A 27197-nucleotide genomic window follows, 5' to 3' on the forward strand; every position below is an offset into this window, starting at 1 on the left:
TATTGTTTTTTAACTAAAGACCAAGACCAATGCTCTATTTTAAGAGGAATTCAGAAAACAAACAAGGTGATTTCCCTCACTCCGGGCTGGCACCTGTGCCCTCGTGGCCCATTTACAGCCTGTTGCCTCCACCTGGGCCTGGAGCTCGGGGCCCTGGAGGCACCTGAAGCTCTCGCTGGATGGGCCCTGAGACGGGAGAGAAAGCTCTCCTAGGCTCGGCAGTGTCCTGCCCGGATTATCTGCTCCAGGCCCTTCAGCCCGCTCCATGTTTGATAAACTATTTGCCCTTGTTTCAGCCTCTCATTTGGTTGATTTTTGCTGGCACAAGGTCATGATCTAGAGAACTGAAGGTCCCTCGAGGGCTTGGGTCGAGATTTCTTTTTGCCACCGGCCGCGACCTCTCTCTCCTTCAACTTTAATTTAATTGCTAAAGCCCTCTTCTAACAACCCTGAAAGACAAATTTGAAAAGGTTGAAATTCCCCCATAATCCTACTGCTCAATCCAAATGGTGGCCCCTGCTGTTTCCAACCACCTCCACCCCAAATCTTGCAGCCTCTGCCTGGTGCATGCTGCTCCCAGGCGGTGGTAATCCTATCTCAGGCCAGGTGCTCCAAGGCAGGCCCCTGCCCCTGGGTAGGGAGGGTCTGCCACTGGACTGAATGCCCGAGCTTTGCTGACCCACTGTGTGCTCTTGGGTGGACCTCAGGTCTCAGTTTCCTAAATGAGGGTCTTGGATTACAGGAGTATGGTTAACCCTCTCTGGGCCATGGCCTCTTTCTGCACAGAACCCTGGAGCTCTCCCCACTGTGTGCATTTATACAGACAGGTTTCAGAGTTTTGCAACCCCCTGGGTTAGATGTCCTAGAACACCTCGTGGCCCCCAGAGCACTCTACTGCAGTTAGAGGGGTTGGGTCTCTTCTCTGTGACCCCAGAAAGCAAACTTTAGGTCCATCATTTCACCCCTGCCTGGTGCTGTGCTAAGTGCTTTCTAGAATTATCCCCTGTATCCTCACACAACCCTGAAGAATAGTTGCCATTATCATTACCTCCAGTTACAGAGGAGGACACGCAGAGGACAGTCACCAGACCAAAGTCCTATGCTTGGAAAGTGGCGGAGCCAGGACTAGAGCTTAAGTCTATCTCGGTTCCAAGCTCAGACTCTTACCACAAGCTGTGATTCAACCCTGAGGGGAGTCAGCATGACAGCCTGCAAGGTCCTTCCAACACCAAAAGTGGACCTGAGAAGCCCTCTAGAGTTCCTAAAGCATCTTCATGGATGTGTGTCCTTCAGCAGTTTGTGAGGTGGGCAGGGCAGGAACCAACATCCTCTTTGTCTGAGAGGACAAGGCTTAGAGGCATCAAGGAAATGACCCAATGTCATACTCAAGTCAGCATCAGACCTGGGATTGGAACCCAAGTGTTATGTTCAGTACCTCCCCACAGAGCTGCCAGGCACCAAGGTTTTATGTTTCTTATGATTAGGATCTACCCACCCACCCAAATATCTATCCATCCATTCACCACCCAACTACTCACCCACTCTTGCACCCACCAATCCACCCACTCACTCATCTATTCATCATCCATCCATTCATCTGTCCTCACACCTACCTATCCACCCACACATCCATCAATCATCCATCTATCTCCCCACCCATTCATCCACCCACCCAACCCATTCACCTACCAACGCACCCACACATCCACCCACCCCACCACTCATCTATTCATCCATCCATCAGTTATTTACTCATGTACCCACTCCTTCCTTCCCTCCTTCCTTCCTTCCTTCCTTCCTTCCTTCCTTCCTTCCTTCCTTCCTTCCTTCCTTCCTTCCTTCCTTCCTTCCCTCCCTCCCTCCCTCCCTCCCTCCCTCCCTCCCTCCCTCCCTCCCTCCCCTCATTCAAACTGTTTATTGACAGCCTCAAAGTTATCAGGCACTGGGCTGGGGATGACATGAAGAGCCTGCAGACCTGGGAAGAGTGCATCTCTTGGGGCCAATAGCTTTTCCTTTGTCAATGAGGGGTCTGGAAGGGGGACCTGAGGCAGGAAGCAGGCTGGAGAGATGGCCAAGTTCCTGCCATTTTGGGCTCTAGGTCACAGTACTATATTCACTGAATTGTGTTACAAGCTATCCTTCTGGGGAGAAAGTGAGGAGTGAACCACTGAGATGTGGTGTCTGTCCACATGTCACAGAACAGAATGCTGACAGTGACCTTAAGTGGAGAGTTTCTTTAAACAGAGATTTTATGAATATAGGAAAAGAAATGACATATATACAAGTGACATATACAAGCCAACATAAATATAATTAGAATGGACAAACCAGGTAATGTAGGGTGAGAGTCCAGTAAAGGTTCCTAACCTGTCTCCACCATTCATTAAACCAGGTATCATTAAGCATTTATGTACATTCTCTCATGCTCCCCATAATGAACGTGCAGCATAGTGACTAATATCAACATCGACTAGATCAGGACACGAGAAGAGAGACTGTCAGGATAGATTGTCTCCTGCGTGGTAGAGAATTTTGTCAGCCTAGGTCTTCCCACCTCCGCACGCTGTGCTCTGACCTGCACAGTTCTCCCTGTCCAAGGAACTGGTGAAAGCTCTCGAAGTCTATCCTGGTTGCCCCAGATAGTCTTCTCTCCTTCCAGCTCCTGCCAGCCCTGGACTAACCCTGTCCAACACCAATCTGCTTCATTCGTAGGGGGTTTGTCTTACTGTTTGCAGAAATTGTTTAAACTTTGGTTTGTAATCCCTCACTCTTCTGTTTTTAGCTGTAAATGGGGTTGCTTTCCTCCAGGCCTCTCTGCTAAATGCCTCTGCTGGGTGTGTTCACCGCTCCTGGAAACACCTTCTCTCGTTTCAGTGGCCCAGAGCCTTTCCTTCTGCTTCCCGCCTGTGTGGAGCTGGAGCTGGAGCTGTGGGGAAGTTGCATGGATTTGGACAGGATAACACAAAGGAGCAAGAATCCATATTGATTCTTTGAGGGCCTCTCTCCATATGTGTTTCCCCAATTGTCCCACTGCCCAAGAGAGACAGTTCTCTGTCTTTGTCATCAGCGGAATCCCAGACCCAGCACTGGCCTGTCATGAGTGTAGCAGGCATGCAATAAATATGTGTTGGATGTTAAGTGAGTTGGAATAAATATGCTTACTTAAGTGAGGAAAAAACCTGTGTTTTATACTTACACATTGTGTAGTCATTGTATGAAAGTCATAAAAAAGTCAAATGTGCAAAATAAACCATTACCTATAGTTCCACCCCACAGACAGCCCCAGGTAACAGACATGGATACAGATACAGAGACACCCTCACGTATATCACGTCTGGTGACTTCTTGGGATAACACGGTCAAACCTTTCAGGTGTCATTCAAATCGAATGCAGCATTTTTAGTGGATCACTGATCTTAAATCAGTTCATTGTTTTGTTTTCTGATTACAAAAGTAATACATGTTCTTTGAGAAATCAGAAAATAGGAGAGGTACAAAGAATAAAAGAAAGTGAACATCTGTTCTCACTCCAGGAGAGGACCCTTCAGGTTGTGGACATGGGTCCTTCCAGACTTTTCTTGCAGGCAGTTGTGACTTTTTCACAGAGATGGGCTCAGCCGAGACCTTCTCTTGCCACCTCCCCGACTCTGGCATCTGCCCATAGAATGATGGAGCTGTGGGCATTGGGCCACTGGGGACATGTCGCTGCTAGAAAGGCACTGCAGGGCACACCTTGGCATGTCCATGTACCGGCCCTGTGACGTCTTTATGATGAATTTCTACCAGCAAGACTGCTGGGGTCAGAGGGCACTCGAGTGCCCTCCCAGGCAGTGGACACAGGGGACAGACTCCCTCCCGAAAGGCTAGGCTGTGCCTCCCGAGGCCCCTCAGATTCACGGGGTCTTGGGAAGTCAGGCCGCCTGTGCTCACCCCCTCGCCTACCCTCCGCTCATTCTGCTGCCGGAAGGGCCTGGGACTGGGGCTCCAGAACCTGCCTCTCCCTCTGGCTCTGGGACCCTGGTCATCCCCTCCCTGGGACCCTGCAGACAATGAGGGCCACTGGTGGTTTTGAGATCCCTTGAGGTCGGCTCTCTGGGATTCCAGGACCCAGGATGGAAGGAGGGGAAGAGGCGGGGAGGCAGCCAGGGGGCAGCACCAGGCCCAGGCCAGGCCTGGGGGGGGGGGGGGGCTCTGTTACCCCCACCTGCGAGCTGCACAAACATCCGGCTACAGCTCTGAAACTGCCCTATTCGATTCCAGGGCCACAGCTGGCCTTGTTTGTCGCTGGTCCCACGCCCTGCTGACCATGGGCTCAGTTTCTCTTCCCCTTACTTCTCCCCTTTTGTCACCCCGAGTTCTGGTTTCAACCAGCATGAGGTTAACTTTAGCTTGGGGATTCCCAGGGGCGGCCAGCTGCAGGCTGGGCCAGCACTCCGCCTCCCTCCTTGCCCCCTCCAGCCCGCAGCCTGCTCCCACCTCGGTCCTCACTGCCCCCCAGGCCCAGGGCCTTCCTGCTCAATCCCTTCATCCAGGAATCCTACAGTTTTCTTATAGTTTCTGGCCCTTAGAGCCCCTCACCCAGCTCCTCCCTGAGCAGAGGGGAAGGTTGGGGCCCAGAAAGGGGAAGGAACTTGCCCGGGATCACACAGCATGTCAGAGTCAGGCCCCAGCAAGAGCCCAGGAGATGACAGCAAAGGTTGTGGGTTGGTGAGAGTCACCATGGGCCAGGCGTGTCTCAGGCATCTTCTTTAATCTTCAAACATACCCTGTGGGGCAGGAAACTGAGGCCCACAGAGGGGAAGCCAATCGCCCAAGGTCAAGGGCTGAGAAGGGCTGTGTGTGGGTGGGGACCCCTCCCTGTCTGCTCTGAGGTCTGGGCTCCCATTGCTGAGTCTCCCCCAGTCGCCGGGTGAAGGGGTGGCCACTGGGTCCACTCTTGAGCCTCTTTTCTGCACCCCTGAAAGGGAGTTAGGGCTGGGGAATGATGGGGTGAGGTCTCCGCAAGTGAGCACATCTGGCACCTGGCAAAGGGCAGCACTCCACACAGGCCACTCCTGTGTGAGCCCAGGCAGGTCTCATCCCCTGCTGGCCTCAGTTTCCCCATCCATCAGATGAGAAGACTCAAACTGGGTGCTGGGACACCTAGGAGCTGATTCTGTCTTGCTCTTTTGGATGTTAATCATTTTGAGCCTCAGTTTTCCCATCTGAGAAATGGAACAATGATCCTGGCTGTGTCTGCTCACAGAATATGAGTGGCTCAGCTGGATAATTCAATGCCTGTGTTTGATAAATGGCACAGGGAGAATAGGCCACTCAATAGTGTTTCAGGGTGCAGCAACTTTTGGAATCACAGATCTGGTCAATGTTGAGGCCTCAAGGGCCTCTACCCCAGGCCTTGCCTCCTCTGAGTCCTGTCCCTGCACCTCAGCCCTGCCTGTGGCACAGACCACCCATCCACCCTGGAGAACTCCTGTGCATCCCCTGAGGTCTCCCTCTGAGTCTGCATCCCAGCATCCTCTGCATGTCCCCTCTGTGCCTGGCATTATTGTCTATGTCCAATTTTCCTTCCTTTCCAAGACAGGGCCTGCCACAGAGTGCATAGGTTTTCGGGGTGGTTGGCAGGATGGTGGGTCAGGTGGCATTGGAGACAGGAATCTGGGATCCTGAGGTGGAGGGGTCAGGGGGCTTCTCTGGGGCCTGCGTGCCAGCTGTGGGGTGCTGCAGTCCCCTCTGTGCCTTTGCTCATGCTCACCTCCCAGGATGTCCTTCCTCCCTCTGTCCCTCAACCCCAGGGCCCAGCTCCCAGGCCCTGTTTTGAGGTGGCTCAAGTTGCTGCTGCCACCAGACCATCTTTGCTGACTGTCCAGGATCCCCAGTGTCCCCACCTCTTGTCTTCTCCACTAATGTTTATGGCGGGGAGGGTCTTGTCTCCACCCTGAGTTCTGGGCTGATCAGGGATGAATCTCCCTGAGCTGGCTTCATCCCCAAGACCTGACCTGGGCAGGGAATATGTGTGCCTGTTGCAGGGGAGCTGAGGGGCAGTAGGAGGGAACAGCAGTTGATGAGCCAATTGATCATGGCTGAGGGGGGGGACACTCCCCATATTCCCAGGTGGGAACACTTGCCCAACAGACACTGTACATCTCATGTGTCAGGGAACATGGCATGCCTGGCTTCTGGCTTCCCTGGGCTGGGGAGCTATTGGCAGAGCCCCCCAATAACTGGGGTGCTTGGGGAATCTGGTGACCCTCTGGGTAGGCTCCCCACACTGACCCATTTGTCACACCTCTCACCACCCTGTCCTTGCCCTCAGCATCTAGACCCAGACTGGGGCAGACTGGACAGGGATGGGACACCCGTGCCTGATGCCCCCTCCCGCCTCCCATGGTGAAGCAAGCACATTCCAGACCTTACTTTGGCCTTGACAGTGCCAGTCCCACTTTGCCTGGGACATGACAGCTGAGAGCCCCACACAGGCCGGGTGCCCAGCCTCAGGGAGGCTTGGTGGATGGATAGATGGACAGATGAACAGATGGACAGACACATGTGTGGACAGATAGGCAAGTGACTGACCAGGGAGGCTTAGTGGGTGGATGGATGAATGTATGGATGATGGGTGGATGGATGGATGGATGGATGGACAGATGGACCGACACATGTATGGACAGATAGGCAAGTGACTGACCAATCTGAGGTCTTCTCCCCTGGGGAGGACTCGGTGAGGCCTTGTGGGGCACAGTTGAGCTTCTAGGTTGTTTATTATTACCCCAGACCCTGGGCTCCCAGGGTAGCTATTATGAGGGTCCACATTTCTCTCTCCTTCCCCTTACTTGGCCCAGACCTCCTGAAGAGGCCCAGGCCTAGGGCAGCAGGTGAGGTGTGGCTCACAATGTCCCACATCCAGCCCCCGCCAGGTCTGCCCACCCAGGACTTGTCTGAGCTCCAAGTGTCTGGCTGGGCCCAGGGTCAGCCGCAGCTCCGTGCCTGCATTTAGAAAAGTCCCAGAGGAGTGAGCACAACCTGCACAAACACAAGACTCTGGAAAAGGCCTCTCCTGACTGTTAATTGACCATGATCTTGAGACCTTGCCCTGTTCAGGCCTGGACACAAGTTCTTGGTGGCCTTGGTGCTGGTATGGGAGCCCATTCTCCAGCTGGGCAGGTGGAAGCTTCCAGAGCTGGAGCCCCCCACCCCACCCCCACCCTGGGGAGCTGGGGGCACCTGCTGCTATGGCTGGGACCAGCTGGGGTTTCCCAGCTATTTTGGGCATCAGAGACTCTTGGTTTCGCCAGGCCAGCTGCACTGGGGTGAGGGTGCAAGGTCCGAGGGAGCCCAGGGGTGCTGGCCTAAGGCTGCTGGGACTGGAAGAGCCCATCAATAACGGTAACAACAGTCAACCACAAAGACAAGCAAAACGTCCATTTTCCATCTGACCGTCCTTCCCTCCAGGGAGAGAGGTTCCATTATTATCAACCCAGCTGCACAGATGGGAAACTGAGGCCCTAAGCCACCAACCCCAGCTGCAGAGACCTGGCCCTGAGTCAGGCTCCTCCTGACCCCTGGCCGCTTCCAGCTGCTCGGATATCTCCCCTTGTGAGACCCCGGCTGGAGGCCCCCTGGCCTACTCCCCCAACTTTATTTTCTCCACTGCATGGTCCCCTCTCGTGCAGGACACCACTCACTTGTCTATTGGGCTGATTCCCATGTTCCCCAAACATGAGTGCTCTGAGCAGGCCTGTGCCTACACTGCCCACTGCTGTGACCATGCACACACTAGGTACTCAGGAAGAGATGCAATGGGTAACTTGGCTCTGAGTAGTGTCTACACTGGGGCCTCATCCTTGCTGGGCCTTGGTCCACACTACAACTGAGCTGAAACCCGTTTCTGACTGGGGACACCAGAGGATGGGACTCACCTGGCTGGTCTAGGGTCCCACTTTTTCCAGCCTGCTCTGCCCAGCCCCCCTTCCCTCAGAGAACCATTCTCGGCCACCCAGCCCTTGAAACCTTTGTCCTCTGTTGGGAGCCAGGCCAGGTCTGGCTGCAGTTTCTCTCTCCTCCCAGGACAGCCAGGATGCCCTGATATCTCCTCACGCAGGCTGGGCACTGGGTGGACAGGGACTGCCCATCCTAGTGAGGACCTGCATCCCCAGCACAGCCCTGGGCACACTGGACACTCAGTGGACATCAACCCTGACCTGGATATCCCCAGGCCAGATGCTGAGGAGCAGGAGGCATATGGGCTGTTGATGTGGCCACAAGAAGAGGGTGTCACCAAAAAGGGGTGACTTGCATGAAAACAGACCCATGGCAGGTGCCCTGGTGGGTCATGGTGACCATCCCAGAGTGGACGTGGAGGCTTCTGATGATACTGTCTCTGTGATGCTGGCCACAGAAGTCACCCAGCCCTCCCCTGGCCCCTGGCCTCTGGCCCCTGGCCCCTGGCCTCTAGCCCCTGGCCCCTGACCTGGTTGTCCCAAGACATTTTCCCTGATTTCTGCCAGTTTCCCCAGGAACAAGGGCTGCCCCGAAGACCAGTCCCTTGCTGGTTTCCCCACACAGTGTGCGGTCACTGGGTGGGAAACGGTGTCAGGGTCACACTTGAATCTCTCATGGGATGGGATGGTGTGACCTCACACCCAGGAGACCCAGGCAGGGCCTGCAGAGACCTGGAACCTGTGGTTACCACCTGAGTGTGGCCCCCGATGAGGCTGCTGACCTCCATCGTGGCACCTCTGCCAAGGCTGGACACACAGTGTCTGGATGCCTGGCTACAGGGCCGGGCGGCTCCCCCTCCGTTACAAGGGCATCACTCAGTCATTCAGCAATCAGCTACTTCGAGCTGGGATGACCAAAAATGTATCTTCCTAACTGCATATTTCTGGGAGTGGAAGGGGCATTATTAATAATTACAGCAGGATGCAGGCGTGAACTGGGAGTGCCTGGGGAAATCCAGGACCAAGTCGCCCTGTTCCCGGGGACACCGTCACTGTGGATTCCTAGCCAAACAGGGCTAAGTTAGCTGTGATCCCAAGTGACTAACTGGCTTTTCAGAAAAGCCTATCCAAACACCAGCCCTGCCCGACCCCATGACTGTAGCCCGGCTGCAATTCTGCAAGGCGATCATATAGGACAAATGTTCTCCCAGATGGCCCCGGAGAGGGGAGTGAGTCCTCAGAAACGCTCCTGCAGGAGGTGCCTCTGGGGACCTTGCCCAGCAGTGTTTTGGGGGAGAGCCAGTGCCTGGCTCTGTGGGCGCTGGTTTGAGATGCTCCTGTGTGTGCAGCCGGGGCCCTGTTCCTCCCACACTTCCCGCTGGGAGGGGGTGGATGTGTCATCTGGCCTCGGATAGGCTGGGGGGCCCAAACCTGGCCAGGGGTGACAGAGACCCTCAAAAGAGGCTGATATGTTGGGAGGAAGGGAGCCCACTCTGAGATGTGACTGTCTTTGTGCTGTGTCATGTGTCACTAAACCAATGGGTACTACGATGGACAGTTGACAGTTTCGTGGGCACTCCTGGAGGCCGTATTTTCAAGGTGGCTGGAAACCTGGGTGTGGACTGTTGTGCTGGGAAGTGGGTATCGCCTTGTTCTGGGGCATTCAGGTCTTGTGGGTCTATTTCCCGATGAGTGGCTGTCTCCAGGAGACACAGGTTGGGGGCAAGACCGCCTTCCCACCGCTGCTGGGCTCAGTGAATACTGTGCCTGCCTGGGGAACACTCGGTGCTTTTGCCGTTCTCACGGGGGCCTTGGTAGACAGAAGAAAGAGTCACCCAGCCCTGCTCAGCAGGAGCTCCCAGGCCTACCCCAGGACCCACCAATCCTTTCCCTTCCCATTCCCCAGGGCCTGAGCTGTCTCCTCTCCTCCCCTACCCTCCCCCAGGGCCTGAGTAGTCACTTCTCCTGCCCTCCTCCAAGGCCCTGAGCTGTCACCTCTCCTCTCCTACCCTCCCCCAGGGCCCTGAGCAGTCTCCTCCCCTCTCCTACCCTCCCCCAGGGCCTGAGTAGTCACTTCTCCTGCCCTCCTCTAAGGCCCTGAGCTGTCTCCTCTCCTCTCCTACCCTCCCCCAGGGCCCTGAGCAGTCTCCTCCCCTCTCCTACCCTCCCCCAGGGCCTGAGTAGTCACTTCTCTTGCCCTCCTCTAAGGCCCTGAGCTGTCTCCTCTCCTCCCCTACCCTCCCCCAGGGCCTGAGTAGTCACTTCTCTTGCCCTCCTCTAAGGCCCTGAGCTGTCTCCTCTCCTCTCCTACCCTCCCCCAGGGCCCTGAGCAGTCTCCTCCCCTCTCCTACCCTCCCCCAGGGCCTGAGTAGTCACTTCTCTTGCCCTCCTCTAAGGCCCTGAGCTGTCTCCTCTCCTCTCCTACCCTCCCCCAGGGCCCTGAGCAGTCACCTCCCCACCCCTCCCCCAGGGCCCCTCTGCTAGAGGCTATTCTAGGTTATGGTTTTTCAGCTGGCTGTGGAGGAAGCCACAGTTCCCTCCCTCATCCGACTCAATGCCTCCCCAGCCCTGACCACTAGGGAGGCCAAGGAGGGAGGGGGCTGCCCAGGTTGCACTTTGAGGCAAGGTGGGCCCAGGCCAAGTCCCCCACCCCCAGACCTGACACTCTTCTCTATTCCATGAGGGGCCCACCCAGCATGGACTCACCTGGTGCCCTGGGGCCTTCACTCCCATGGGCTGCCCTGGCTCTGAGCTGGGCAGGGCAGCCCCAGTGTGACCCTCATGGTCAGTGTCCCCCCCTGTGAAATAGGCAATGACAGCCATAACAGGGACTTCGAAGGTACATGAGGGACCGTGACGTGCTTGTAGAGATGCCCAGTGATGACAGCTGGGGGTATCTGCCACACGGGTTGGGCGAGCATCCCACAGACATTTCCATGGGTGAAACCTTGTCCTCTGTGGAGGGAGAAGCTTGTGCTGGGAGCTGATGCCAGGGCCTGAGGCCAGGCGTGGGAGTCGGCCATGGTCTCTAGTTCTGAGCTCTTCCAGGGCAGGTGGTCTTCATCTCTTTGTACCCAGCTTTGGCCACAGCAGTGCTCACTGAGGGTTTGTTGAATGAATAAATGAGTGACTGAGTGAATGACAGACATGTCACAAAGGCTGAGGACCTGTGGAAAGAGAGTGGGGGGCAGGTCAGTGGGCAATTCACCTTGTGACCCAGGGCAACTCCACCCATTGCCCCCATCAGAGCCTTGGTAGTCTCATCTGTGAAATGGGGACACACCTGCCCCTGCTCTGCTTTGTGGATTCAGAGGGTCTATGACTCCGTGCCTGCCTGCTTCTGCCCCCACTGAGTCAAGAGAGATGGAGGAACGTAGGTCCCCCTCCAACTCCCCCTCCCCACCAGAGCCTTAAGGATGCTTTTGATTTCCATGTACTCAGCATATTCTCCTGGCCTGCACAGGCATGGCCTCCTCAGGAGTGGGGATGCCCACGTGTCGGGGAGCCTGGTTGCCCATCATTTGGGTGGTCCTGAGCACTAGCAAGATCCCGTTGGCATGGCCTCCTTAGTCAGGCTTTGGGGAAGATGGTGTGGCCTTGGGTTGACCTTGGGGTAGGAAGCCTGGGTGCTCACCGCATGTGCGGCCCTGTACAGCTGTGGGAGGCGGGCAGGCGGCTTCAGGTCCCGGAAGCTCTGCGATCATCTGCGATGGTGTTAGCGCCTGGCCCCCAGGTGCTCTGGGGATCGCAGGAGGTGAGACAAGTCAAGCACCAGTGCAGGGCTTCCCTCAAGGAAAAATTGGCCAGGGTCACTGTCCTCAAGGCAGGCAAGAAAACACCTGGGCGGAGCTGGGAGCAATCCCACAACGGGGCAGAGTTGGGACAATGTCACAGCTGGACAGAGCTGGGGATAACCCTACAACTGAGCAGAGCTGGGGACATTACCACAATTGGGCAAAGCTGGGGCCAGTCTCATAAGTGGGTAGAGCTGGGGACAACCTCACAATTAAGCAGTGCTGGGACAACTGTACAACTGGGCAGAGCAGGGGACAGTCTCATGCCCCGCCCGGCACCCGTCTGTTTCTGAAGCAGATGTAACCCCTGCCCTCAGGTGCCCACCGTTCTGAACCTGGTCTGCAGTCCTGGAGGTTTCTCATCAGGAAAGAGCAGGGGTGGAAGTGGGCTGGCGTGGAGGTCAGGAGTGGGAGAAAGGGAAGCCAGCTTGGGGCTCTCACTGTCGGGCATGGTGTCCTGGCCTGCTCCCTGGGAGTCTCATGCAAGTCAGTGCAGCCATTCAACAACCAGCCGGGAGCACCTGCTGTGCTCAGCACTGGGCCCCTTATCTCTGGACCCCCAAGCCCACAGCTCTGTGTGGTTTTCCCCCAGAGAGCATTCCTTGACTGAAGGTATTGCTAAGAATTCCTGCATCCTGAGGGGGAGCAGCTGGGACCAGGAAGTGGGGGGACTGGCTTGGGAGGCCACCTGCCAGGGACTGGCCCTCTGATGTTTAGCCCCGTGGTTACCCTCACCTCCCAGAACCCAAACTAAGGTGAGGCCTCCAAGAAGAGGAGACACTCTCACAATTCCTTTCTCAAGCACCCTGACACTGATTTTTAGCCCAGAGCAAGGGGAAGGGGCCCAAGGAAGCCAGCCTCTCTGACCTGAGACTCCTGTCCCCCTTGGTCTCTTGTTGGCCCCAACAGCCCTGTTGAAGACTGTATGCCTGTCCCCACGGGGTATTTTCCCACTAGGTGTCAAGAATTCTCCCCACACCATCCTGAGGACTGAGAGAGGTTGCAAATTAAATATGAGACAAAATAAATGAGCAGGAAGCATGATTTCTGATTGACAATGAGGACATTTTACTAAGAACTGATTGGTGCAGGTAGCAGGGTGGGACAGCTAGGGTGGGAATGGAGGGAGCCCTGCTGGATCTGTAGGGAGAATCTCAGTGTCCTAACCATGGAAGTTCTGGGCCTCAATCTCCCCTCAGGTTCTCACACCCTCATAACTCGCCACCCCAACACTGCTCCCTTGTGCTGTCTGGCATCAGTCTTGAGGTCTTCAGGAGAACCTGAACCCAGGATCTCCTCCTATTAGGGGAGGGGCTGTCTTGCCCACAGTCCCAGAGAGTGACAGTCCAGGATTTTAGAGAAGGGAGCTCGAACATTAACCTGGAGGCCATTGGGAGGCAAGAGGATTTGCACATGGGCCAAAAAAGGATAGCAATAAAAAAACCCACATGATCATATCGATAGATGCAGAAAAAGTATTTGACAACATCCGGTAGCCACTTATGATAAAAACTCTCAGCAAGGTGGGAATAGAGGGAACATACCTCAACATAATAAAGGCCATGTGTGCCAGACCCACAGCCAACATCATACTCAATGGTCAAAAACTAAAGGCATTTTCCTGAAGATTGATCAGAACAAGACAGGGATGTCCGCTTTCGCCACTCGTATTCAACATAGTACTGGAAGTTGTAGCCACAGCAATCAGACAAGAAGAAGAAATAAAAAGCATCCAAATTGGAAAGGAGGAACTAAAACTGTCATTATTTGCAGATGATATGATACTGTACATAGAGAACCCTAAAGACTCCACCCCCCAGAAAACAACCAAAAAACTACTAGAACTGATAAGTGAATTCAGTAAAGTAGCAAGATACAAAATTAATATTCAGAGATTGGCTGCATTTTTATTTATTATAATGTTATTGTTATTATCAATTTTATTTTTGTCTTCACCCAAGGATATGTTTATTGATTTTAGAGAGAGATGAAGGGAGAGAGAGACAGGGAGAGAGAGAGAGAAAAAAGGCATCAATGTGAGAGAGAAACATTGATCAGTTGCCTCCTGTACCCAACCAAAGTATGTGCCCCAACTGAAATCAACCCACAACCTTTGGTGTATGGGGCGATGCTCCAACCAACCGAGACATCCGGCCAGAGCTCAGTTGCATTTTTATACATCAATAGGGAAACTAAGAAAACAATCCCATTTACAACTGCATAAAAAATACCTAGGAATAAATTTAACCGAGGAGGTAAAAGATCTGTACTCAGAAAATTATAAGGCACTGAGGAAAGAAATTGAAAAAGATATGAATAAATGGAAATGTATACCGTGTTTATGGATAGGAAGAATTAACATCATTAAAATGTCCCCACTACCCAAAGCAATCTATAGATTCAATACAATCCCTATCAAAATACCAATAGTGTATTTTGCAGAACTAGAACAAATAACCCAAAATTTTATATGGAGCCACACAAAAAAACCTAAATAAAGTCAGCAATATTGAGAAAGAACAAAGTTGGAGGTATCGTGCTGATATCAAACTATACTATAAGACCATTGTAATCAAAACAGCCTGGTAGTGGCATAAAAACAGACACATAAATCAATGGAACAGAATAGAGGACCCAGCAATCAACCCAAGCCTTTATGGTCAATTAATATTTGACAAAGGAGGCAAGAACACACAAGGAGGTAAAGACATTCTATTCAATAAATGGTGTTGGAAAAATTGGACAGATACTTGCAAAAAAAAATGAAACTAGACCACCTTCTTACACCATACACCAGAATAAACTCAAAATGGATTAAAGACTTAAACGTAAGACTTGAAACCATTAAAATCCTAGAAGAAAACATAGGCAGTAAACTCTCTGACATTTCTCTTAGCAATATTTTTTCTGCTCTATCTCCTCAGGCAAGGGAAACAAAAGAAAAAACAAATGGGACTGAAAAGTGTTTGCACAGCAAAGGAAACCATCAACAGAATGCAGAAACAACCTATTAATGGGAGAACATATCTGCCAATGACACATCTGATAAAGGGTTAATATCCAAAATTTATAAAGAACCCATACTACTCAACACCCCAAAAAAATAAACCGATTAAAAAATGGGTAGAGGACCTGAATAGACACTTTTCCAAAGAGAACATACAGATGCCAAGAGACATATTAAAAGATGCTCAATGTCACTAATGGACAGATAAATGCAAATTAGAACCACAATGAGGTATCACCTCACACTTGTCAGAATGGCTACCATCAAAAACCCCACAAATGACAAGTGTTGATGAGGGTGTGGAGAAGAGGGAACCCTGTTGGTGGGGATGCAGACTGGTGCGGCCACTATGAAAAACAGTATGGAGGGTCCTCAAAAAATTAAAAGTGAATCTGCCTTATGACCCAGAGATTCCACTTTTGGGATTTACCTGAAGAAACCCAAAACACTAGTTCAAAAGGGTATATTCACCCCCATGTCCATTGCAGTGTTATTTACAATCGCCAAGCTACGGAAGCAACCCAAGTGCCCATCGATAAACGAGTGAGAGGTGTTGCATATAGACAATGGAATATTACTTGGCCATGAAAAAGAATAGAATCTTACCATTTGTGACAACATGGATGGACCTAGAGGGTATTATGCTAAGTGAAATAAGTCATACAGAGACAAATACCACATGTATCCACTTATATGTGGAATCTAAGGAAACAAACAAAATTGAAACAGACTCATAGACACAGAGAGCGAACTGGTGGCTGCCAGGGGGGAGGTGGGTTGGGGGACTAGGTGAAAGAGGTGAAGGGATTAAGAAGTGCAAATTAGCAGTTACAGAATAGTCATGGGGTGTAAAGTACAGCATAGGGATTATGGTCAATAACATTGAGATAACTATGCATGGTGCCAACTGGGGTACTGAAAATATCAAGGGCAACACTGTAAAGTATATGATTGTCTAACCACTAAGCTGTACACCTGAAACCAATACAAAATAAAATCTAAAGAAAAAACCAAAACAAAATAAAACAAAGGAATAGTAATCAGAGAGAAGGGGCCCAGGACAACTATCCTGGGTCCTCTGCCTGACCTTCTATTCTGCTATATTCTCTGGGTATTTCTGGGTGAGAGTAAACTCCCCCTCAAGGAAAAATGGAAATTCCTTCAAACCCAGAGTCCAGAAGAGAAGATCCCCTGGAGAGAGAGCTCCGATTCACAGTGAGAAGGGGCAGAAAGGGGTCCCTGGTATCCTTTAATCTTGTCCTCACCACATGCCTCAGAAGCCAGACAGGGTGCAGGGGGCTGAGATGGGCAGACAAAAAAGGTGAAGGTTACAGAATGCCAGAGCAGCCAGAGCCTAGGCCCACACTGGATGGAAAGCGGAGAAAAACTGACCCAAATTCTGCTTGACTCCAAGGGGGAGGGAAAGGAAGAGACTCACCTAGGATGCTCAGATATGTCCCTCCGCCGAACACAGCACACAGTGATACAGCCTCGAACACAAACCCCCTGTCACCCCCTCCCCCCCACCCAGGCCCACCTGCAGCTGCATGGGGGGCCCAAAGTCCAGCCTCCTTGTCATGGGGGCTGATCTGGCTGATGGGAGGGTGAGGGAGAATGGCCCCCTCCCCACCTGCAACTTCACTTCCTTGGGGGTGACCTTCCTTCCATCCATCCCCAGTCGTGGAGGGGTTTGGAGGGAGTGTCTGAATGTCCCTCATATCCAAGGGACCTTACAGTCCTGGAAGGAGCTGTGTCTCTGGCTCCTTGGGGAATGTCAGATGGAAGAAGTGAGTCTGGTTTACAATCCAGAGATGATGGAGCCTGTGAGGCCCATGGGAGGGTTCTGGATGCCACACATGTCCTGGACACATGATCTATGGGGCCGTGTTTGCAGTGACAACTGTGTGTGTGTGTGTGTGTGTGCATTACATGTGTGCATGTGAGGGCAGTTAGTGAGAATGTGTGTGCGTGATTGCATGTATGGTAGCTTAGATCCCCATTTTGTGCTAGCTTCTAGGACAATAACCTCCCAGGTTCTCAGGTCCCATTCTAGCTTCCCAAGAAGATGAGTCAGTTCAGAGATGTGTTTGTGGCTCATTCCCAGAATCACATTTTTGATTTTAAACTCATGGCCCCATTCGCCAACCATGGCTACAGTGACATTAGCGTTTGTGGTGGGGTCAGTGGTGAGCTGCCCTCTAAGCAGCTAAAAGAGAGCACAGTTGGCCACTAACTCCCATGGGCATTGACTACAGCTGAGACCCTTGTGACACAGTGGGGAGGAGTGGTCCCGGGGAAATTGTGGAGGCGAGTGACCCAGGTCCAGGGACTGGGGGTTCTGTAGTGAGTGTAACAGTGATGGTTCAAGGAACAGGGCACACAGTAGTGTCCTTGGTGAGCAGGAGCAGGGGGAAGGGGGCCTAAAAAAGGAGGAATGCTCTAGACTGGGAAGATGGAGAGTTTGCAGATGGGGTAGGAAGCCATGGGAGGCATGTACATGGGAAGGGTAAGGATTCTGGGGAAGGGAGCTCAGGCACTACCCTGGTTTTCATGGGGACCAAGGGGAATGGGTCTTGGGGTTGGACATGGGCCACAGGAGAAAAGCAATATTAATGAAGGTGAGAGAAGTGCACTCTCCTGGGTTGTGCTCCACCTATCGGGTTCTGGAACACTGTCTGGGCAACTCTGGGTGAGAGCGAACCCCTTCAGGGAAACATAAAGACTCTTTCACTGGACCCTTTCCCACAGGTTCAAAAGGATTGTGTTCACCTTTGGGGATAGTTGAGTTCAAGGCCAAAGGGCATAAACAAAAATGAGCGGAGTATGATATCTGATTGACAATAAGAACATTTTATTGAGAGTTGATTAGGTGCAGGGAACAAAAATAATGGGTGTTGGGGCAGGAAGATCATTCTGGGGGTCCTGAGGCTCTAGCTCCCTGAGGGTGAGAGGACTCAGGGTCCTACGAACACTCTGAGGGGACCACTGTCTTCTCCACAGTGTTGCCGTCGTGCGTGACCTGGCAGCTGAAGCTGCTGACAGAGCTCCACTCTGCTTTCGAGCGCAGGCTCAGGTAGCTGCTGGCCGCGTACTTGTTGTTGCTCTGTTTCGAGGCCTTGGTGGTCTCCACGCCCTGGGTGACAGGCTTGCCATTTGCCTTCCAGGCCACCGTCACGCTGCCGGGGTAGAAGTCACTGACCAGACACACCAGTGTGGCCTTGTTCTTGTCAAGCTCCTCACTGGATGGCGGGAACAGGGTGACTGAAGGTGCGGACTTGGGCTGACCTGTGGGGTGCGGGAGGGAAAGGAGGTCAGAGGCTCAGTATCCGCCCTGAAAGCTCCTGACCTCAGTCTCAATGTGGGTGCAGCGTCCTGATCCTGTCAGGATCCCTAGGTCAGGGACCACTCTGTGTCTAAAAGCCATGCCATGAAGTGCAATTTGGAGTGTTCCAAAAGCACCTCCCTATTTTCCTGAGAAACCCTGAGCCTGGACACCTGCCATCACCTGTCCTTTTGGACCCACACACACATCTGACTGCCACCCTCTTGGTTCTGCTTTTTCCTTGTATTCTGACAAGGTCTGTGTTTGTCTGTCTGTCTCTTTCTCCCCACAAAGGATGATCTGAGCTCTCTGCCTTCCTGTTGGGTGAATATAGGACATTTCTGACCTGATCCTATTGTGCTGGGGGCTTTAGGGTCTTTGCCCTAATCGGTAAGTTTTCCCCTACACCCCCAAGTCTATTTCTCCTGCACTGTCCTTAACTGGGTACCTTTTGTGCTGAGCAAACAGAAGTCTGTCTGTCTGTCCTTGGGTCTCTCTCATTTCTACAATTAATGCCATCCCTGCAAATTTGTCATATCACTAGAGCTTTTTGCCATAGATCCTGTTTCCTTGTGTGAGGATGTTTGTCCTGCAGAGACCCAGGAGTGCACCTTGTCCTCATACCCTGTCCTTCCCTGGCCCTCCTTCTAGCACCATCTCCTCCCCCTGTGCCCTTTCTCCTGCAGGGTTCCCTGTGTCTCAGGCTGGCTCAGGACTCTGCATGGCAGCTCTATGCAGTCCCCGGGGAACCCTTGCGCCCTGCAAAGTTCCTGGTCCTTGGTCATGAGCCCCACAGTCCCAAGACCTTCCTCAACTCTGACCCATGCGTCTCTAGCCTTGGCCCAGAGGGTTCTGGGTCACTACAAAATATTCACATGGTCACCCACTCAGTGCCCCCTTTCCTCTCTTCCCCTTAGGATAGGAGCCACGAGTGACCCCTTGAAATAAATCTGGTCCCACAGGAGCCCATAAGGGAAGACAGAACAGAATTGTCTAGAATCCAGCATGACCCAGGCAGACAGACAGAAGAGTCCACAGGTGAACCTGTTCATGCCTTTGTGTCTGAGGTCAGAGGTGAAGGCTTGATGTTGACCAGCAGAGGCAAATTGGACATTAAGAGGGAGAAGACCTTGGGGTCCCAAAATCTGGGATCCTAGGTGAAAACTAGGCTATAAGCTGACCCAAAACCCAGAAAAAGAGCAAAAATAGCAGAAAATTGCCCCAACAGCTGGCAGAGTAGGAAAGGAAGGGGAAGGAGAGACTCACCTAGGACGGTCAGCTGGGTCCCTCCGCCGAAAGGATAACACTGTGACACAAGCTCTTACAAAAACTTGTCTCTGGGAGGTCTTGCCCCACCCCTGAGCCCCTCCACCTGCAGCTGTGATGGTGGGAGCCTGGGCCAATTTCCCAGGCTGGCAAAGGCCCTGCAGGGGACACACTCACTGGCCCCGCCCCCCAGCAGATTGCAGGATAGATGACACAGGGCTTTGTGCAGCAACGGGATTGTGGGAAGCAAATTTCCCAAAGGAATTTGGTGTCTGATATGCTGCTTGTACTCTTGTCTCCTGGGATTTGGGATGAGTTTGGAGGGCATTTGTGTCACTGCAAGTGAGGGTCCATGGAAATGGATATGATGCTTCCTGTATGTCCAAACAACTCCATCTCCTCGGTGAAATCATAGGAGAGGGCAGCATGTACTCCCTGACCCCCCTGCCCCTTCCAGGGGGACGCAGGCTGGCCTGTGTACAGACCATTGGCAACTTCCTACGTCCTAAAAAATCAAATCAGGGTCCAGGCTTATCTTCCCCAGTGAGAGCCTAGTTGGGGTCTGTTGTCAGGGTGGTCCTATACGAATTACCAGCATGTACTGTAGGGTGACCATGGGTAGAGTGCCACCCCTCTCATGGGTAGAGTGGTCTGGGGGTGCTGTGTCACCAGGGAAGCATGACCTTGCTTGAACCCACAGGCCACACTCCTCTGTTGTGAACTAGTGTGACCTGCCCTTAACTTACTCCTGAAATCCCGCTGATATGCTCCCCCAACCCAGACATCACTGGAGGCCCATTCTGTGCCCAGAATGGCGGCCTTTCTAATTCATCAAGTTCACTCTCATGTCCTTCTTACCCTGGGGGCTGACATCACCTGCTCCATCCATAAACCAACCAAAAATGGTCTCACCCGGTCCTGACTTCCGGTGCTGAGATTCTTTGTGATGGAGGTCCCAGGCCACTGCTAGGGTCACCTTGACCCTGACTATGACCAGGTCTATCGGAACAGAAACTGAGTTTCCTTGTGGCTCAGCCTCACCCCATGTTGCTGGCACAATTAACCATGTGATAAAGTGCTCCAGGCTCCCTGGGTTGCTCAGGGGCATGAACATGACAGGGAATTGTTAGGCTATGTGATAATAAACATTTTCTCTGCTTAAAGACTTGTCAGGTTCTTCACTTAGCAAACATGCATTGTCAGAGTTTGAAAAATGTAGTATGGGATGCACTGTTCAGAACATTCTAGGTCTCTGAGGTGAGGGGCAACCACAAGACCCTCACCTGGTAATGGGGCCCCATTGGGTTCCTTGATGAAACAGGGAAGTTCAATGTCTGTTCCCCAAGACCACGGTCTTGACTCAATGTTTTCCTGGCCCATTATTTCCATGTGTAGCCACTGGTGCCCTCCTGGGAGCCTCTTCATTGTTCCCTCATTTGCCGCCGGGCTTCGGATGCCACTTAGTCAGCCCTTGTCCCTTCCCAGCTGAAATGAAATGTGTCCCAAGGGTCAGCCCAGCAGAGGTTCCTGCTCTGGGTCTCGGCTCCCACTGGCATTGGCCCTGATTCAGGCTGAGGGGACCAGAGGTAGATCCATCCCATGTCACTGCTCTCCTGCCCTTCGTTACTGACCTTTACCCTAGAGACCCTTCCAGAACACAGCACACACATGAGAAATGTCAGATGATAAATGATTAGAATTTATTTGGAGAAGTAGAAACGGGGAGGGAGCAAGACCTGCCCAGTCTGAGCAGACCAGGCAGGGGTCTCAGGGCAGAGGGAGAGCCGGGGAATGGAGTGTCCGGCTGAGGGGAGCCCCCAGACGTGGGGGACTCAGGGTCCTACGAACACTCTGAGGGGACCACTGTCTTCTCCACAGTGTTGCCGTCGTGCGTGACCTGGCAGCTGAAGCTGCTGACAGAGCTCCACTCTGCTTTCGAGCGCAGGCTCAGGTAGCTGCTGGCCGCGTACTTGTTGTTGCTCTGTTTCGAGGCCTTGGTGGTCTCCACGCCCTGGGTGACAGGCTTGCCATTTGCCTTCCAGGCCACCGTCACGCTGCCGGGGTAGAAGTCACTGACCAGACACACCAGTGTGGCCTTGTTCTTGTCAAGCTCCTCACTGGATGGCGGGAACAGGGTGACTGAGGGTGCGGACTTGGGCTGACCTGTGGGGTGCGGGAGGGAAAGGAGGTCAGAGGCTCAGCATCCGCCCTGAAAGCCCCTGACCTCAGTCTCAGTGTGGGTGCAGCGTCCTGATCCTGTCAGGATCCCTAGGTCAGGGACCACTCTGGGTCTAAAAGCCATGCCATGAAGTGCAATTTGGGGTGTTCCAAAAGCACCTCCGTATTTTCCTGAGAAACACCTGCCATCCCCTCTCCTTTTGGACCCCTTTCAGTCACACATAGCTGACTGTCACCCTTTAGGCTCTGCCTCTACTTGGTATTCTGACAGGGTTTGTCCTTGTCTTCTCTGTTTGTCCCAACAGCGATGATCTGAGCTCTCTGACCTGCTATTGGGGAAATCTATGAACATTTTTGAAGTGACCCATTTGTGATCTTGGCTGTAGTTTATTAGACTTAAGGGGTCAGTCCCCCCCTGCCAAATCTATCTCTCCTGAACCATCTCGAACTGGATAGGGTTTTGATGATCAACACAAGTCTGTCTGTTTGTCCTTCTATTTCTCTCACTCCACAGTTAATGCCATCCCCTCAAAATATCATCACTAGAGCTTTCATGCCATACACTCTGCATCTCCCTGTTGAGGATGTCTTACCTGCAGAGACCCAGGAGCTCCCCTTGTCCTCATGCCCTGTCCTTCCCTGACCCTTCCTCTAGCCCCATCTCCTCCCCTGTGACTTCCTCCTGCAGGGCTCCCTGGGCCCAGGCTGGCTCAGGACTCTGCATGGAGCTCTATGCAGGCCCCGGGGTCGCTCCACCCTGCACACTCCTGGTGCTTGCTCATGAGCCCCAAGGTCCTGAGACCTTCCCTGCACTCTGACCCGGGCATCTCTAGCCTTGCCCAGAAAGTTTAGGGTCACTTTAAAATATTCACATGGTAACCCCCTCACTGGTTCTTAACCCTCTTCCCCTTAGGGTGGGGGCCACTAGTGACCCGCAGAAAGAAATCTCGTCCCACAAGAACCCATAAGGGGAGACAGAGCAGAATCTGTCCAGCATCCAGCCTGACCCAGGCAGACAGACAGAAGAGTTCATAGGTCACCCTGTCCATTCCTCCTTCCCTGGGGTCAGAGGCAAAGGGCTTATGGTGACCAGCAGATCAAAAGGACAGTAAGATCAGACATGGGAAGAGCTCAGGGTCCCAAGGGCTGGGTTTCTCAGTGAAAGCTTAGCCACAGCTGAGGCAAGACACAGAAAAAGAGCAAATTAGCAGAAAATGGCCAGGATGTCTGGGAGAGCAGGGAAGGAGGGGAAGGAGAGACTCACCTAGGACGGTCAGCTGGGTCCCGCCGCCGAACACATTAACACTGTGACACAGGCTCATACAAAAACCTGTCTCTGGGAGGCCCTGCCCCACCCCTGAGCCCCCACCTGCAGCTGTGATGGGGGAAGCCTGGGTAACTGCCCAAATCTGGGGTAGGCCCTGGAAGGGCCACACTCACTGTCCCCATCCCCCAGATTACAGGATAGATGACACAGAGCTTTGTACAGCAACAAGTTTGTGAAAAGCAATTTTCCCCAAGGGATTAGATGTCAGATATGCTGTTTCTCCTATTGTTTCCTGGGATTTGGGGTCAGTTTGGAGGGCATTTGTGTCATTGCCACTGAGCCTCCATGGAAATGGAAGGCACTCCTCTCTTATGTCCATACAACCCTAACTTCGGTGAGAGCATGAAGGTGGGACAGCTTGTATTCCCTAAGCCCCCAGGCCCTCCCTTTCCAGGGAGAGGCAGGCTGGCCAGGTTACCGAGTCACTGGTACCTACCTGTGTCCTAAAGGATGGAATCAGGGGCCCAGGCTTATCTTCCCCAGGGACAGTCTAGTTTGGGTCTATACTAGGTGATGTCAGGGTGGTCGTTTATGAACTGCCAGCATTTACTTTAGGGTGACCCTGGAAATATAATCTTCCATCCCTGTGATGGGTAGAGTGGTCTGTGTGTGCTGTGTCACCAGGGAAGCATGACCTTGCTATAACCCACAGGCCACACTCACCCTGCTCTGAGCTAGTCTGACCTGCCCTTACTTTACTCCTGAAATCCAGTTGACATGCCCTCCCTGAGGCATCACTGGATGCCTATTGTGTGTCCAGGTCACGGTCCTCTCCAAGTCATCAAGTTCCCTCCACTGTCCTTCACATCCTGGGGGCTGACATCACCTGCTCCATCCATAAATCAACCATAATATGTCTCACCCTGACCTGACTTCACTTGTTGAGGTTCTTAATGATGAAAGTCCCAGGCCACTGCTAGGGTCACTATGAGCATGACCTTACCCCAATTTATGAGAACAGAAAGTGAGTGTCTTTGTGCCTCAGCCTCACCCCATGTTCCCACCACCATTAGCCATGTCTCAAAGAGTGTTCCAGGCTCCCTGAGTTGCTCAGTGATGTGAGCAATTCTTAGTCTGTAAGATATTAAACAGTTTCTCTGTTCCCGGTCTTCTCAGTGTCATGACTTAGCTGACATGCAGTGTCAAAGTTTGACAAATGTACTATGGGATGCATTGTTCAAAGTTTTCCATGTCTCCAAGGTGACGGGCCAAACATGCACCCCTCACCTGGTAATGGGGCCCCTTAATGGAACAGGGAAGGTCAATGTCTTTCCCAAAGACCTTGGCCTTGGGTCAATGTTTTTATTCCCAATATTTTCATCTCTAGCCACTGGTGCTCTCCTGAGACCCTCTTCATTGTTCCCTGATTTTCCCTCAGGGCTCTGGATGTCTCTTCCTCAGTCCTTGTCCCCTCCCAGCTGAAACGAACTGTGTCCCAGGGGTCACCCCAGGAAAAGTTCATGCTCTGGGGCAAAGCTCCCACTGGCATTGGCCCTGATTCAGGCTGAGGGGACCAGAGGTAGATCCATCCCATGTCACTGCTCTCCTGCCCTTCGTTACTGACCTTTACCCTAGAGACCCTTCCAGAACACAGCACACACATGAGAAATGTCAGATGATAAATGATTAGAATTTATTTAGGAGAAGTAGAAACGGGGAGGGAGCAAGACCTGCCCAGTCTGAGCAGACCCGGCAGGGGTCTCAGGGCAGAGGGAGAGCCGGGGAATGGAGTGTCCGGCTGAGGAGAGCCCCCAGACGTGGGGGACTCAGGGTCCTACGAACACTCTGAGGGGACCACTGTCTTCTCCACAGTGTTGCCGTCGTGCGTGACCTGGCAGCTGAAGCTGCTGACAGAGCTCCACTCTGCTTTCGAGCGCAGGCTCAGGTAGCTGCTGGCCGCGTACTTGTTGTTGCTCTGTTTCGAGGCCTTGGTGGTCTCCACGCCCTGGGTGACAGGCTTGCCATTTGCCTTCCAGGCCACTGTCACGCTGCCGGGGTAGAAGTCACTGACCAGACACACCAGTGTGGCCTTGTTCTTGTCAAGCTCCTCACTGGATGGCGGGAACAGAGTGACTGAGGGTGCGGACTTGGGCTGACCTGTGGGGTGCGGGAGGGAAAGGAGGTCAGAGGCTCAGTATCTGCCCTGAAAGCCCCTGACCTCAGTCTCAGTGTGGGTGCAGCGTCCTGATCCTGTCAGGATCCCTAGGTCAGGGACCACTCTGGGTCTAAGAAGCCATGCCATGAAGTGCAATTTGGAGTGTTCCAAAAGCACCTTCCTATTTTTCTGAGAAACCCTGAGCCTGGACACCTGCCATCCCCTCTCCTTTTGGACCCCCTTCAGCCACACACACCTGACGGTCACCCCTGTGGCTCTGCGTCTACCTATTATTCTAACAGGGTCTGTTCTTGTCTTCTCTGTTTGTCCCCACAAAGGATCATCTGAGGTCTCTGACCTCCTTTTTGGCCAATCCATGGACATTTCTGACCTCACCCATTTGTGCTGGGGGCTGTAGATTATTTGGCTTAAGGGGTCAGTCCCCCCTCTGCCAAATCTATCTCTCCTGCACCGTCTTTAACAGGATAGGGTTTTGATGATCAACAGAAGTTTATCTGTTTGTCCATCTATTTCTCTCTCTCCACAGTTAATGCCATCCCGTCAAAATATCATCACTAGAGCTTTCATGCCATACACTCTGCATCTCCCTGTGTGAGGATGTTTTTCCTGCAGAGACCCAGGAGCTCCCCTTGTCCTCATGCCCTGTCCTTCCCTGACCCTTCCTCTAGCCCCATCTCCTCCCCTGTGACTTCCTCCTGCAGGGCTCCCTGGGCCCAGGCTGGCTCAGGACTCTGCATGGAGCTCTATGCAGGCCCCGGGGTCCCTCCACCCTGCACACTCCTGGTGCTTGCTCATGAGCCCCAAGGTCCTGAGACCTTCCCTGCACTCTGACCCGGGCATCTCTAGCCTTGCCCAGAAAGTTTAGGGTCACTTTAAAATATTCACATGGTAACCCCCTCACTGGTTCTTAACCCTCTTCCCCTTAGGGTGGGGGCCACTAGTGACCCGCAGAAAGAAATCTCGTCCCACAAGAGCCCATAAGGGGAGACAGAGCAAAATCTGTCCAGCATCCAGCCTGACCCAGGCAGACAGACAGAAGAGTTCATAGGTCACCCTGTCCATTCCTCCTTCCCTGGGGTCAGAGGCAAAGGGCCTATGGTGACCAGCAGAGGCAAAAGGAGAGTAAAATCAGACATGGGAAGAGCTCAGGGTCCCAAGGGCTGGGTTTCTCAGTGAAAGCTTAGCCACAGCTGAGGCAAGACACAGAAAAAGAGCAAATTAGCAGAAAATGGCCAGGATGTCTGGGAGAGCAGGGAAGGAGGGGAAGGAGAGACTCACCTAGGACGGTCAGCTTGGTCCCGCCGCCGAACACATAAACACTGTGACACAGGCTCATACAAAAACCTGTCTCTGGGAAGCCCTGCCCCACCCCTGAGCCCCCCACCTGCAGCTGTGATGGGGGAAGCCTGGGTAACTGCTCAAATCTGGGGTAGGTCCTGGAAGGGCCACACTCACTGTCCCCATCCCCCAGATTACAGGATAGATGACACAGAGCTTTGTACAGCAACAAGTTTGTGAAAAGCAATTTTCCCCAAGGGATTAGATGTCAGATATGCTGTTTTTCCTATTGTCTCCTGGGATTTGGGGTCAGTTTGGAGGGCATTTGTGTTATTGCCACTGAGCCTCCATGGAAATGGAAGGCACTCCTCTCTTATGTCCATACAACCCTAACTTCGGTGAGAGCATGAAGGTGGGACAGTATTCCCTAAGCCCCCAGGCTCTCCCTTTCCAGGGAGAAGCAGGCTGGCCAGGTTACTGAGTCACTGGTACCTACCTGTGTCCTAAAGGATGGAATCAGGGGCCCAGGCTTATCTTCCCCAGGGACAGTCTAGTTTGGGTCTATACTGAGTGATGTCAGGGTGGTCGTTTATGAACTGCCAGCATTTACTTTAGGGTGACCTTGGAAATATAATCTTCCATCCCTGCGATGGGTAGAGTGGTCTGTGTGTGCTGTGTCACCAGGGAAGCATGACCTTGCTATAACCCACAGGCCACACTCACCCTGCTCTGAGCTAGTCTGACCTGCCCTTACTTTACTCCTGAAATCCAGTTGACATGCCCTCCCTGAGGCATCACTGGATGCCTATTGTGTGTCCAGGTCACGGTCCTCTCCAAGTCATCAAGTTCCCTCCACTGTCCTTCACATCCTGGGGGCTGACATCACCTGCTCCATCCATAAATCAACCATAATATGTCTCACCCTGACCTGACTTCACTTGTTGAGGTTCTTGATGATGAAAGTCCCAGGCC

The 27197-nt window shown here is 52.8% G+C and overlaps 2 pseudogenes and 1 gene segment (V, D, J or C); all 3 read right to left on the reverse strand.

Moving 5' to 3' along the window:
* Window positions 1-17700: 17700 nt before the first annotated feature.
* On the reverse strand, window positions 17701-20627 carry LOC107545216 (immunoglobulin lambda constant 3-like). The segment is given in 3 exon segments: window positions 17701-18023; window positions 19327-19366; window positions 20610-20627. Coding segments are annotated over 3 exon segments (381 nt in total).
* A 539-nt stretch (window positions 20628-21166) lies between these two features.
* Window positions 21167-23150, reverse strand: LOC107545217 (immunoglobulin lambda constant 3 pseudogene; annotated as a pseudogene).
* A 1455-nt stretch (window positions 23151-24605) lies between these two features.
* LOC148090795 (immunoglobulin lambda constant 3 pseudogene) lies at window positions 24606-26411 on the reverse strand (annotated as a pseudogene).
* Between the last annotated feature and the right edge of the window lie 786 nt (window positions 26412-27197).

This window comes from Miniopterus natalensis, chromosome 20 (assembly GCF_054644295.1).
Source record: "Miniopterus natalensis isolate mMinNat1 chromosome 20, mMinNat1.hap1, whole genome shotgun sequence".
NCBI lineage: Eukaryota > Metazoa > Chordata > Mammalia > Chiroptera > Miniopteridae > Miniopterus > Miniopterus natalensis.